General features: G+C 39.2%; 2 protein-coding genes across 4 annotated transcripts in view; one reads left to right on the top strand and one right to left on the bottom strand.

Annotated features, from left to right (window-relative positions):
* Positions 1-6,657, top strand: part of LOC127622475 (UDP-glucuronosyltransferase 2C1-like) — a 31,243-nt gene extending 24,586 nt beyond the window's left edge. The window contains exons 3-7 of the mRNA XM_052096586.1: positions 1,723-1,871; positions 2,105-2,236; positions 2,353-2,440; positions 2,558-2,780; positions 2,892-6,657. Of these exons, the coding sequence (XP_051952546.1) occupies positions 1,723-1,871; positions 2,105-2,236; positions 2,353-2,440; positions 2,558-2,780; positions 2,892-3,174 (875 nt within the window). The 3' untranslated portion in view covers positions 3,175-6,657. The remainder of the gene's footprint in view (positions 1-1,722; positions 1,872-2,104; positions 2,237-2,352; positions 2,441-2,557; positions 2,781-2,891) is intronic.
* A 67-nt stretch (positions 6,658-6,724) lies between these two features.
* Positions 6,725-15,267, bottom strand: part of LOC127632135 (cyclin-G-associated kinase-like) — a 63,358-nt gene continuing 54,815 nt past the window's right edge. For all 3 annotated transcript variants that reach the window (XM_052110690.1, XM_052110712.1, XM_052110702.1), the window contains exons 26-28: positions 12,689-12,837; positions 10,437-10,613; positions 6,725-9,208 (exon numbers count right to left, since the gene is read on the bottom strand). In XM_052110690.1, coding sequence (XP_051966650.1) covers positions 9,107-9,208; positions 10,437-10,613; positions 12,689-12,837 — 428 coding nt within the window. In that variant the 3' untranslated portion in view covers positions 6,725-9,106. The remainder of the gene's footprint in view (positions 9,209-10,436; positions 10,614-12,688; positions 12,838-15,267) is intronic.

The following is a 15,267-nucleotide window of genomic DNA, read 5'->3' as shown; positions in this document are numbered from 1 at the left end:
TCCCTTCAAATATTCTATTACGCATTGTGTCATATATACATGGACAGACAGATGTAGACGGTCTATGCAAAAGCTCATGCATCTTGATTATAACCAGTGTTGGGTAAATTACCAAAAACAGTAATTCATTACAAATTACTAACTACTTCTCTAAAAGTATATTCAGATTACTTAAATGAAAAATAATCACATTACTAATTACTTTTACCTTTAAGTTACTTTCTAAAACACTTGTCACAAATTCACATTTTAACTGTATTACACATAAATGATATGTATTTTCTAAATATTTGTACTTAAAGTAATTACTTTCATTGAAAGATAGTAACTGTAATCTGATTACAAGAATATAAAATGCTACACTACTTTTGTGCCTAAAATTAATTAGATTACAGTAGCTAATTACTTTGTAATCCGATTCCACCCAACACTGATTATAACTGCAAATGTAAAAGTAAACTAGATGTATGTACACATTAAATTAGGATAGAAGGTAATTTTACATTGTAAAACAGAAACATTTTTGCAACACAACGTTGATTACCACTGAAAATAATTTTGACCATGTGTGCTAAAACCACACTCTAGGTTGCATAAATTCACATACAGTGGAAGTAAACAGGGCAATGCATGATGATGTGATAGAATTGCTTGTTAATTGTCTGTGCAAAGATATCATGAACACATCCCTAGTGAAAAAAGTATACTTTATTGTATTATATATATATATATATATTTTTCAATTGTATATTGCAAATATACTAACCAAAATTGTACTATCTTTAAATATATTTTAAAGTATATTAGCATCATGCTTTCACCAATTTTCGCAATACAACTTTTAACACACTTTAAAATAATTGTACTTCAGTATATTATCTAAAAATATATTTTACATAAATATACTTGAAGTGAAAATTCTGTTTTTAAGTGTATTTATTTGCACTTTACTTAAAAATATATTTTAGGCGAGTGGCCATCAGGCGCAAGTGTAGGCCTAACAATGAGCATTTCAGCAAGAAAAAATAACGATGCGTAGTTCGTGTGTGGCCGCTGTTCCAGAAATTATTATTTTTTAGTTTCTTTCTTTCTTTCTGCGTTCTTTTAATTGAAAAGCATGGTTGGTGTTAACTGCCTCCCATCGGCAGTTTAAATTATAGCCGTTTATCCTGTATTTTTGGTACCTATATTAATAGTAGTTTGGAGGCGGAACTATTAATTGCGGCGCTAGTGTTCCACCCGTAACTAATTCGCTGTTGAGCGAAGCGCCAAAAAAGACGACAGAAAATAAATTAGCGACAGCTACACTTAGTAATAAACATGCAAGCAGACAAACATAGAAGAAGACGAGGAGAATTCAGCTCCTGTCATGATCATGTACACACTGTAACTGTCACATTATACGTTTAGAGATACAACGAATTTATTGTCTTTTCATAGGAGATAAATCAAACAACACGAATTACTTGGGCGGCTGTCGAATAACTAGAAGTTTATCCTAACAGAACATTAGTACCACAGCATAAATGGCAATTTACACTACTTTAAAGCACACATTTACGTGCTTCACATTTCTGCTTTTTAACCCCTGAAGTGCACGACCCTGTTTTTTTATTATTATAGCCTTATACTGTAACAATAATTTTAGTTTTTAATATTTTATTAAATTGAGAAATGAATTTCTGAACCCCATAACGCAATCAAACACTGATCTCATTCCAGGACGACCCACTTCCTATTGTGAGATGATGGGTAAAGCTGATATCTGGTTAATCCGAACCTACTGGGATTTTGAGTTTCCGCGGCCATTTCTGCCCAACTTCAAATATGTTGGAGGGCTTCACTGCACCCCTGCCAAGCCATTACCCAAGGTGCATCTGTCATTACAATATCCCAATCCCATTTGTTGTTAAATAAAACCAGAGATTTCATTTCATACATAGTTTGTATATTATGAGAACTGGAGAAAACAGAACTTGTATTTAGTGCCATTAGTGGACATTTCACACAGGAAAACGTAAATTAATTTGACCTGTGCCAACATATTTCAGATTTTGCAGAAATAAACACGGCATCATTTTTTACACACCTTTTGTGTGTTTAGGATATGGAGGAGTTTGTGCAGAGTTCAGGGGATGATGGGATAGTGGTGTTCTCTCTGGGATCTATGGTGAAGAACATTACCAAAGAGAGGAGCAATACGATTGCCTCCGCACTGGCACAGATACCTCAGAAGGTTACTTGACGTTTTTACATCATTCTTTTTGTTCTTATAAAATGTAACAATGAACATTTACTTTTTCTAATTTTTACTCTAAATCAGGTAGTGATTCTCTATTTTATTTTTTACAGGTATTATGGAGATACTCTGGAGAGAAGCCAGAAACTCTTGGTGCAAACACCAAACTCTTTAACTGGATCCCTCAGAATGATTTACTGGGTTTGTGTTACTTTGTTGTGAGAGTATATTAATATTTGTTTTAAAATAAACAATGTATTACCTAAATCCGATGAATTCAATTTAAAGTCAACATGAAATGTCATTCGCTTGTTTCAGGTCACCCTAAAACCAGAGCATTTATTACTCATGGTGGTACTAATGGCATATATGAGGCCATATATCATGGTGTACCAATGGTCGGAATCCCCTTGTTTGGTGACCAGCCAGATAATTTGGCCCATATGAAGGCCAAGGGGGCTGCTGTTGTCATGGACGGGATTAAAAACATGCAGATTCAAGAACTGGTAGATGGACTCAACGCTGTTATTAACGACCCCTCGTGAGTTACTCATGTTATTTCATTGGCAGTGGTTTCATTGCACAGCAAGACAGACAAATGGCACTACACAGTCAATATTAGTCTTACTCTGTTTATGTGTTTAATCCACAGGTATAAAGAGAATGTCATGCATTTGTCCAGGATTCATCATGACAGACCAATTAAGCCTTTGGATGAGTCAGTGTTCTGGATAGAGTTTGTCATGCGTAATAAGGGTGCTAAACACCTGCGTGTGGAGGCCCATAACCTTACCTGGTACCAGTACCATTGTCTGGATGTGTTCGCTTTTCTCATCACTATAGTGACTGTAGTCCTCTATATCTTCTATAAAATGTGTAAATACTTCATAATGCGTTGCTGTTTTAGATCAAAGCGTAAAAGCAAAAAAGAGTGATTCAACTTCTTTGCACTAAACATTTTGTCTCTCCACCCCGTGACATGTTTATTAAAATCTCACCCCAAGAATAAAAAAATATTACATTAATTATTTACAACTCAGTCAAAATTGCATTTTGTCACTAATCAATCAGTAATCAGTTTGTATGTTTGTACTGTAGTATACAGTGGGGTCTAAATGTCTGAGAAAACTTGTGAAAATTCTTGTTTTGTATTTGTTCTAATTTACTACAAACAAACAAAAAACAATTATGATTTTAATAAAACGTTAATTGGAATAATGTACTTTAATGTCAGAATGTGGTATTTTGATTTAATGACAGAATGCTCACGAGCTGACACGGACTGTGAGTGTGGAGCGGGACGTAGTAATGTGTCTGTCACTGGGGAGAGATGAAGCGGTAAGGGCCATCACCTGGTAATTAATGATACGTAACACCTGTGTCTCGTTAGTGATGCTGGAGAAAAGGTAGCAGAGAACGCCAGTGAGGGAGAGTCCCAGTTGCACAAAACTGCCAGTTCGTGAAGCTAAATGCTGCAAAGCCGTTAACCTTAACTATATATGAGTTTATGTTGTCTATTATGACTAAAGCTAAAGTAGACCCCTTGTTGTGAAGCTGAAGAGTAAATACACTGCTGTGAAGCTGAAAAGCCAAAAACAGTTTGTTAGACTGTGCAAAACCATTAAAGCCTGATTTACCTGGACTGCTACCACGCTTTCCTATAACCTGGGTAGAAGGAAGAGGACTGGCCACCATGGACACCTCACCTCTGGACGAAGTCATCCTTGCCCTGGCCAGCATGCAGTGGTCCCGCCACCAAGCCCTCCTCATGCAAGAATGGCGAAGCTCCTCCAGGAGCTCCTCCAAGCCCAAACCGAGGATCGGCAGGCCTTGTGGAGCTGGTTAGCTCCAGGCGGTTCCTCCACCGCGGCCCCAGAAGCAGTGACAAAGCCACAGCTGTTTCTCTAAAAGATGGGCCCCTAGGACGAGCTGGAGGAATACCGGAGTTTCTTTGAGCCGTCGGCCACAGCCTCCGACTCTCCGCGAACCCAATGGGCCCTCCACCTACTGCCTCTGCTTTAAGGGGAGGCCCAGCTTGCAGCGCAGCAACTACCAGCTGTGGGCCGCATGGACTACGCCAAGCTGAAGACTGCTGTCCTGCAACGGGTTGGCCGGAGCCCCGAAAAACACCATCAGCGATTCCGCTCCCTCACCCTGAGCGATGCTGGCCGCCCGTTCGTATTTGCCCAATAGCTCTGTGATGCCTGCCGCAGATGGGTGCTAGCCAAGGAAGGTCGCAGCATGGAGGATCTTATCAACCTGATGGTGCTGGAGCAGCTAACCGTTCGCCTGCCCCGAGGAACAGCGGCCCTCTACCCTTCTCAGTCGTCCTTCCCAGGTTGATGTCTCCACCACCACGGGTGCAATCAAAGCCTGGGCCAGACTGTCGGAGTGGCGGGAAGCCAAGTCACATCGAAGACTGCCGACCGGTAATGGAGGTGGAGACGTGGATTTGGGTCCCCGACATGCCACAGTCTGTCCCCGGTCGAGCAGGGACATACAGGATACTGGTAAATTTCTAGGGATTACATACCAAGCCCTGATGGATTCTGGCTGTATCCAAACCTCAATCCACCATGGCTTGGTTCATGATGGGGCTTTGGGTACAAAACACAAGGTGTTGGTGAGATGTGTGCATGGGGATGTTTACAAATACCCGGTAGTGACTTCTGTTATTCAATTTCGAGGAGTAAAGCATAGAGTGGGGGCCACGGTTAATTCCCCCCTCACCCATCCACTGATTCTGGGAACCAGTTGGCCGGGGTTCAAACAATTATTAAAAGCGTTGTGTGTGGATGGGTCCTGCAAACCAAAAACACAGTGTGTGAGGTGTGGCACGATGGCTGGGGAGGTGGAGGTGGGGCAGTCTGTGTCTGCTCAGCATCAGAATGATGCAGGGGAGGAATCCTCCGACATTCCCGCCCTCAGAGGGGGACTTCCCTTTGGAGCATTCACGTGACGAAACCCTTAGGCACGCCTTGGTGACCAAGTGTGCGTAATCGATGGTCAGCAGCTCCAGCCCGACGTTGCCCTCACATATCTGTATTTTTCAATTATATGGAGCTGTTTGTATCGAGTGATGCAGGACACTCAAATCCATGAAAATACAACCCAGTTGTTAGTCCTGAGGTGCCGTCGGGAAACACTTTTTCAGGTGCCTCACCACAATCCTATGGTGGGTCACTTAGTGCAAGGAAGAACACTACATCGTTTGATGGCCTGCTTTTATTTGCTGGGCATTCATGGGGATGTACGCAGGTGGTGTGCGGCATGCCATGAATGTCAGCTGGTGAATCCACTGGCCACACCAAGAGCGCCATTGCGCCCATTACCGTTTATCGAAACAATTGGTATGGACCTTGTCAGGCCATTAGAATGGTCCCGAAGATACCACTTTGTATTAGTCCTGGTGGATTATGTAACACAATATCCGGAAACGGTGCTTTTACGCAACATCTCAGCACGCAGTGTTGCAGAGGCACTCTTCAAAATTATCTCCCGGGTGGGGATTCCGAAAGAAATCCTCACGACCAAGGCACAATGTTTGTGTCACTTACACTATGCAAACTCTTAACTTTTAAATACTCCTCCTAGGTGATTCATGAGATTGTCAAGACATTTACACAACATTATGCCAAGACACTGAAGATGCTAAATTGCAAACAGATTTTGATATATCGAATGGTCTTGCATTGGCTAGGCATTAAATTAATAGTGAAAAATGAGAAAGAGGAAGTTGTCTCATATCTTCTGTGTGCAATGTGTGATTTAGATAAAAATTGAGCTGTATGTTTAGTCTTGGGGGCTAATCACATGAATGGCACTATTTTGGGTCATGGTCATAGCACCACCACCTGGCAGAAGGAAGTGTAGCTCTTACAACAGAAATTTTTTGAATAATGTCAAATGCATTTGTCCACCTCCCTTTGTTTTCCAAAAGCCACTGGGTGGAAATGGACCCATGGTGCTATATTGCCTACTATTCTGAGCACTTAACCAGTCACTAAAAAAAAAATTATTGTTGCACTTTAATCTGTTTTGAGCACTATTCTGATCCTAGTGAAACTTTGTAGTATGGCACTTTTCATACCACTGTCTCCTTAAGATGATTCGCTTATGCTTTCTTTTGTAAGTCGCTTTGGATAAAAGCATCTGCCAAATGAATAAATGTAAATGTATTCTTATACAAGTAATACACTCAAAATCATTATGACCTCATTATTACACTTCGTTAAGCTACATGTGTGTTATATGCCTCACATTTTGCCATATGTTGTAGGTCATCTGGGTATTCCAAGCAGTCAGATTGCAAGCTGTGCACAGTATACATATTGCAAAAATAGAACAAGTATGCTATATAACACAACCCACCATCAAAGAAATCAACTTACCTACATCATATGAAGACAAATCCTCACCCTAGGCCACAAGTGAACTAATGGTCATAATAAAAATATATTAATCCAATCCATGATTATGGTTTATTTGTCAAAGTGTGAAAAAAAAAAAATGTGACATTTAAATAATTGTAAGCCTGGTGTTGTGTGTTTGTTCTCCACTGCTGTACACAGCTGGTATGGATGCTAGTTTACATCAATAGAAAAGATGAATGGGCAAAAAAAAGGAAGGACATTTACAGTTGTTGTTTTATAAGAGGGAGATGCATTTCCACCACAATAGGTAGCATTGTTTTTCTTCAGTACATTTATGGGTAAGATGAGTGTATTCATATAATATTAAGGAAATGTAATCAGACTGAATTTTTTTTTTCTTCATTCAGAGCCTAGTAATCTTAACATCCTTAGTAAATCAATGATTTTAAACACTAGCACAATTGCCAAGTTCTAACGCACCTTGATTTGAGACTCATTTTTGTGGACGTGAATAACTCGAATAATTGTGAACTGAATAATTAGTCTAAAACATTCCTCTGGCAATCTGAACCAGCTCCTCATTCACTCTACAGATATGTGATGCAGTATCTGCAAATGTTGTGGACTCTGTGCTCACCTCTCAGAAACCAGTAAATAGTTCCTAAGCATCTCAGATACTGCACAAAACACATGACTATTCTCAGAAATACAGCAGGTTACTGCCACAGTAGGCCTATTACAAAAATGAAAAGTCTTTACAATTCAACATTTCTCTCCAGTCCTCAATTTGTTTAATAGAAAAGAAAAAAAAAGTATGAAATAACAACACTAATTCGTTTCTCCTCCAGACCCCCTTTTTTAATACAGTTCTCTTCAAATTTTGGTGTACAATGGTGAATCTCAGGGAAACATGTCCAGGTCACATTTACCCCCAAATTAAAAGATAAATATTTTGCCTTAAGGAAATGAAGCATATTTTAAGGATTTTTTTTATGACAATCCCATATGTCCAGATTTGTGTGTGTGTGTGTGTGTGTAATTCCCATTATTCTCAACGGTTATTTTCATTACTTTAACACTCAGCATTAATGATGTATAAATAATTAACTTTTTTTTAATGCCTGTAATGATAATTTTGGTTAAAATCTGCTTAATTGACATGAAAAAGTGATCCCAAAATAGGTATTTATTTTTTTCCCTTTTAATTAAGGAGTGACATACGACTCAGACATGTAGAAATTCACCCATGAATCCACAGCTGGCCCAATGTCTTGAGGGAATGGTGCAAACTTGCTAGTGTCATAATCAGGAATCATGGAAACATCAAATGAAACCTAGAAAGCACTGAAAATAGGATAATATTGAAAGAAAAGAAATCCCCCATTTACATTCCAAATTGCCAGCAATAATCTTAAAAAGCACATTCATGTTAGTAGATGCTTTGGAATGATTTTAGTTTTGCTAAATGCTTTGCTTGTTTTTCCCATCATATACATTTAATTGGGAGTTATTTTTAAATCCGCCTTAGAAATAATCACCATGTACTTATACACCTTTTGAAATAATAAATAAGACACATTTCTGATTAGTTCTTTAGATAAAAAGCCAGAAAGCTCACAGATGAATTATGAATTTCCAAATCAATTGGCATTTACCACCGCTTAAAAGATAGAACATAACTTAAATGTCGTTTTTTTTTTTTTTTTACAAATGTGATACGTTTTTCGGTGTCATACCTTTGGACTGCAAATAATGAACCCTGAAACACACAAACTCACCTTACAGTGAGGTGCAAGGAGAGAATAAACAATTGTGATCAGTCAAACATGATAAGACAGAAAAAAAGGAAAAAAAACTTCAACAGAAACTTCATAACCTCGAGTGCAGAAGTCAATACCTCTGGTTTAGATTCGGATGAACACTATATCCACCCTCAGACAGACACACACACACACACACAGACACACACACACAAATATTTTCAGCAATAATTGACAAATCACATAAGACTCAAGAGAAAGAAAACAAATAAATGACACCGTTAGATGCATAGCATGGAATAAAATAAATCAGAAATGATAATTTCTCTCATGTTCCTATCTTTCCAGAAATCATCTGTTTGAAGCTCATTTGAAGTGCAGACTGCGGTTTCAAGTGTGTGGGGTTTTCATACGTCTGCAAATGCCAAAAGGATGATAGCATGGTCTCCTTTTAAAGGCAGAGAATTCCAGTGCTACAGGTTTCACTCCTTGGGAGAGTGTGACATAGAATGTCAAAAAGATATTTGTCCATTCCTCAAACAGAAAGAGTTTTGTTTCCTTTCTGTCATCTTGCCTTGATTGTTTTCAGACAGAAACATCTGTCACACTTTTAGATTCTCTCTCTCTCCAATCCACCGTATACTCTCAGTGGCAGTGTGTGTGGAGGGAGAGCACCGGGCCTCAGCCTGTGTTTAGGGGGTGCATTGCACCCGGCAGACCCTCACTGAGCATGCTCAGAAAAGGGCTTTGGATCCTTGGTTCTCAAACTCTGACCAGGCATCGCTCAGCTCCATGAAGATCATTTTAGCGTACTGCTCATATGGCTGACCTGTAGCCTGGGAGAGAAATTAAAAGATGATTATTTTTCCACCATCCATGAACACAAGGACAAACGTTAGACCTGGACATGCATGGAATTTGCACCAGCAGAACTTAGGAGAAAACTCTGCAGATGCACATGCATGTTGATATTGCAACTGAAATATTCCCAAATTAATCTAAATTAGAATCTGTTTGGTTTGGATTAAATTAGTAAAATCAGTGCCAATACTCAGTCCTACAAATATTGCTGCCTTAATGAAAAAGTTAATTTCTGGCACTGGGGCAACATTTTCTGTGAATGACGACTTAAGGCCCTGATATACTTCGGGAGAAGTCTTTATTTGTTCTTCGTTCAGGGGTAAAAAGAAGTTTGAAACAGCTGAGCGACTACACTCTGTTATTGTAATTAATGATGACAACTGCAAAGATTGGTGTATAAAAGAGTGTTAATGGGAAAAATACAGACAAAAAAAATTATAACAGGCATACCTCACTATGGGCAGATGTATGAATGGCTTTCACATGAGTGAAGCAGCATATATATATATATATATAAAGTGAATGGCACTAATGAGTATTTGAGTAGATTTGATTCCTTTTGAAGACTAATTAAAAAAAAAATTAAAATAAAAATATGTTCTTGGAAACTGTCTCGACACGAACGATCGGTGTGTTCATGTTGACTGATCTTAACGGACTGAATGCCGTGAACGGGAATTAGCTGCTGGCCTCAAGGTAGGTGGAGCTTCAGGTCACACCCATAGGCGGAAATCGCGGGGGGGTCGGGGGGGTCAGGACCCCCTATCTGAGGGTTGTCCCCCCCTAAAATATCATTAAAATATGTGTATTGTAAATAATATAATGATATATTCTTAAAATAATTGTTTAAGAAATAAAATAATACAAATGCAAACGGGGCAACAACAAAAAAAACCTTGGTGTCCCCTTCAAAAATTGCTCTTGAGAATTGTTATGTTTATTGTCCCCCCCAACATTTTGATGAAATTTTCGTCCCTGGTCACACCCAATGATGAGGTGGACTAATGGCAGTAAGGTGTTCAGCAGCCGGTAAGTATTTTTCCTAAAAGTTTGCCCAGGCGAGCTGTTACAAACCACCTAAACAAATGCAAAAACACCTTCTTTTTGGACAGATTTTCGATTTCATATGAAGTATATCTGGGCCTTTAAATGTTGGTTCCTTTAAACCAGTTTTGAGCAGTTTTTCCCAAATGTATAACATACCTTGTCCGGGTGCACAACAAGCACGGCTTTTCTGTAGACCCTCTTCACCTGATCAGGTGTGACCAGATCAGCCATATTGACGGCTTTCCATCGCGTCTCCCCCTCCCACAGGACTGTGTGTAGCGTGGAGAGCAATGCCCTGATGTTACGCTCCTTACCCTCAATCCAATCTAAGATCTAACATACAAACATTACCTTCATCATCATAATATTACTCAGCAAATTCATCAGTGCATGTCCTTGAGAAACCAAACACAAATATTTAAGATTTAAATGGTGCTAGTTGAGTTCCTAGTTTAGCCTAAAGTCCCCATGAATTGCCTGGACGAGTGCAGCTTTCTCAAGTGCGTTGATGCATTTCCATGTGGTGCTGCTGCTTTGTCAATAAACCGGCTTGGTTTATCTGGGGAGCTGAAACTGATCTTTATATCGGCTTGCTTTTCCTCTGACTTGAGAACTGGATGATAATGTTAATTATTCAGTTTACATAATTACGGCTTATCTAATGTACACAAGTGCTGTGCGCATGCCTCTTCACGGTTTGACGTCAAAAGCAGAGAATAAAGCAATTATTTGAAACCTAATGTAAACGTGGTTTTCTTGCTTTCTCTGATTTAAAAAAAAAAAGAATATATTTGGGAGTTATCAGCGTAATGTGTGCATGTAAACTGGCTCAATGAGTATGATACTACATAACCGGCTCACAAACTAACATGGCACATACCGGTCTTTGTTTACACGATTAACGTGTTTTAAAAACATATTAATATCCAAAGTAATTTTCTTTAAGGATTCACAACCTTATTTTGATGCTACCGTTAATCATTTCACACATATACACTGCCTGCGTGGTCGTGGATAAGATGTTACTGTGTGTCAGAAGGGGCAAATTATGGTCTTGATGGTAAAAATCTTGAATGATCTTGATTCGGAGATCACAAAAACGCTTGAAGACACATCGTAAAAAAAATCGACAAAAGAACTCACGGCTATGTTTAATATTGAAAGTAAGAGCATTTCAACATGCACAATGTGACGAGAACTTACAGGATTGGGACTAAACACAATCTGTGTGGCCATAAGAAATCCACTTGTTAGTGAGGTTTATTGGAAAAAAGCAACTTCAAAAAAGATTGGACAGTGGAGCAATGGAAAAAGGTCATGTGGTCTGATGAGTCCAGATTTACCCTTTTCCAAAGCGATGGGTGCGTCACGGTAAGAAGGGAATCGCATGAAGCGATGCACCCATCATGCATAGTGCCCACTGTACAAGCCTCTGGAGGCAGTGTTATGATCTGGGGTTGCTCCGAGTGGTCAGGTCGAGGCTCAGCAACTTTATACAGCAGTAAAATGAGGTCAGCTGACTATCTGAATATACTGAAAGACCTGGTTATCCCATCAATGGATTTTTCTTCCCTGATGGCACGGGCATATTCCAGGATGGCAATGCCAAGATTCATCAGGCTCAAATTGTGAAAGAGTGGTTCAGGGAGCATGAGGAATCATTTTCACACATGAATTGACCACCACAGAGTCCTGACCTTAACCCCTTTGAAAGTGTTTGGGATGTGCTGGTGTTGTTCGATTCTCCCGACATCAATACAAGATCTCGGCCAAAAATGAATGCAACTCTGGACGGAAATAAATCTTGTGACGTTGCATAAGGTTGTCGAACCTATGCCACAATGATTGCATGCCATAATCAAAGCTAAAAGAGGTCCAACAAATTATTAAGTGTATGCAACTTTTTTTTTTGGCCAGGCAGTGTAGTTTTTGTAAAACAAAATTGTATTATTATTTTTTTATTTTAGATGCACGTTCTGTTTAGAACGACCCTTAAGCATTGATTGTGCTTGCTCCGAAGTGCCCTATCTATATTATATTAGAACACAGATATGCGCGCTGTTAAGATGTAGGGGGAGGGTGCGTTCTCGTTGTAAAAAGCAATTGATTGAACAATATTTAGCCGGAAGAGAGAGATTGCTCATTTTAAATGTTTATATCTGCTTTAAGTACACTACACTAGCATATAGATGACCATAAAACTAACAAACATGGCCTAAAAGTAACAAAATGGGGCCAACTTTTCAAATTTGAAGCATGAACTAGTGCTGAAAACTGTTCAGTCTTGTGTTTTTGGCATCTCTAGAGAGCTGCCAAATCAGCCAACGGTTCTGAGCATCATAGGCACGTTGGCAGGTCACTAGATGTTTTGAGGCAACAGCCTCTGTGTCTCATGAAGCTGCCTGTACCTGTAGTTTGAGAGGGTCCATGTCTCTTGACATCTCCAGCTTCCTCATCTCAGCGATGGTTCTGGGCGTCTTCTTATCAAGTTTGGAGCCAAAGCCTTGTGTGGAGAGAAGATCCTCAAAGTCATCCACCTTTACTTTGGGCTTTGGACCTAAGACAAATAACAGGGATTAAAAATGGTTCAAGGAACGAAAAACGTAAACCGAAGAATTTTTTTGCAGAATGCAAATGGAAACAACATCCCTTTCAATTACTTCAGAGTGGAAACATTATTTCTAAATGCTGGTAACCAGTTAATTTCGTTCTGATAACATTTTTAAAATTACACCACTTCATGTAGCCCGAAAAAAATGATGCTTCTCTCTTTTTTTTAGCGGAACATGATAAGCATGTGCTTTGATCCTGTAGGAAAGCTCTGCATCACTCATGTCTCTGCCCAATTGCACGTTGTGGATGTAGCCTTCCGTGACATGCTGAAGACCTTTCAACCCCCTTATTCCCTGAAGGCATTTTTGAAAGAATTCTCTTATAAAGCACAAACAGAAAATATTTAAGAAAAAATTAAGTTGGGTTAATTACATGGATTTTTGTAATATTCAAAAATAAAATAGATTTGGAAGAATTCTGAGATTTTTCATTTTAGACACCAATAATAGTCCAAAGTAGATGTTTTTTTTTGTTTTTTTTACCTATACCTTAGGATGCAAATAAACAAAGTCAGAAAAAACACTTTTGTGTTGTTCCCCAACAACTCTACTTGGCAAAAATGTTGAGTTGATACTACAAAGGAATCGCAATATTCAAGTGTTTTATAGAATACTAAAATGGAATTACTGAAAACTATGAATACAAAGATCTAAAACAAAATCTAAAAATAATTAAACTTATAATAAACAAGTGCCCAATAATGAGGAACAAATCCCATGAGCACCTTATTCCATTACTCCATAAAATGTGCATTGAGCTCCACAGTCCATGTATGTGTGCTCTGGGTCTGCTCACACAGGTGGGATAAGCCACTTCCCAAAAACGGCTTCGAACACTCTCTAGACATCAAATGATGAGAATTTTATACATCTATGACACATCGTGTTTCAGTGAATCGATCCCAGAGAAACTGTTGCTATACAGATGCCATTAGCAATTAGCCGATTATATACATCCGGGCCCTAATCAGGCTAATTAGCCTACCGAAGACGGCAGTGCGACAGGGAGAGAGAGATTTACGGACAGCTATCCGATACCTGTGTGAGTTTGTCTTTTTGGTCAAGTTTATGATTAAAATATTATTTATATTGTCAAGCCGGTTCTCGCCTTCTCCTTTCCCAGGGTATATACAGCAATCCTTAAGTTAAATTTACTACTTTTTAATACCTTTTTTACTACCTTCAGAATTGTTTTTAAAACCATCACGACACTGAATTGCAAGTGTTAATCAGCGACCTTTCTATTATTTACACAGATTTTGACATATATAACATACAAAAAAGAATAGATTTAGAGACTGATGTTGACAACATATTGCACATATTTATTTCACTTAGTAAATAAAAATAAAACAAACTACATAAAATGCAATGGAGAGAATGGATAGTTCCAGCACACTGGCTGGCATTCACTGCAAGTTGATGCATTACAAACTGGCATCTTCTATGAACTGTTGCTGATTCACAAACTGGCATCCACTACATGAACTGGTGAACTATTGTTTGCACTTGTGCTATAGCCCTAATATGAACTTGTGGGCATAAAATCCTATGGAAAGTGCCTTAATTCCATGGCCTTTTCCTCAATAGTTTTGTCCATTTTGAACAGTTCCTCTTTTTTCTCCTTGTGTCTCCTTCTAAGTGTGTTTGATTTGGTGATTAGCTGGGCCATTTTTGACCCAGCTTTCCCCTCTGCCTCCTCGGCCAATTTGTTGGCATCATTTTCAAGGATGGCACAGACTTCGTCCAGGACTCTGCGTTGCTGCTTGAGCTCCTGTAGTTCGTCCTCTGTGGCCTTCCTTTTCTGTGTTTGAGTATCACTCTCCCTCTTTTTACGCTCTTGCTCCAGGTAGAGCCTGTACTGGGACCTTGCTGAGGCCACAGAAGCCAGCAGTTCCTTGGTTAAAGGCACCTTGAGGACACCACCACAGCTACTGACATTGTCACAGATTAACCTCAGTGCCTCCAAGGATTCACCTAGAAGGTTACAGGTTTCCACCTCCTTGTTAATGGAGAAGCCCCTCTCCACGGTGGCTTGTCCATGTGAAAGAAGTAAAACGCTCTGGCAGAATCTCAACAGGATCTCAAATAGATCTCAACATTCACAAAGGTTGGTTAAGGAGAAGCATTACTGCATACACATTTGATTTCAATTAATAATTGGTAATTCAGCAATTAAATTATTTAGTGTTTTTTTCCAACAACAAAACCTGAGCCAAATATTAAATTTCTTTATTACATGGCTTGGTAGAATTCCAATGTAGAATGCGGTCTGTTATTTCTTGATAACAGACGCTGCTTAGTATAACAGAGCGTTGCCATGAAAAACAGAGCGTTGCCATGGACGCAGTTCAGAGACGGAATGGACTATTTTC

This window comes from Xyrauchen texanus, chromosome 3 (assembly GCF_025860055.1).
Source record: "Xyrauchen texanus isolate HMW12.3.18 chromosome 3, RBS_HiC_50CHRs, whole genome shotgun sequence".
NCBI lineage: Eukaryota > Metazoa > Chordata > Actinopteri > Cypriniformes > Catostomidae > Xyrauchen > Xyrauchen texanus.
This window is presented reverse-complemented; position numbering and strand designations above follow the sequence as displayed.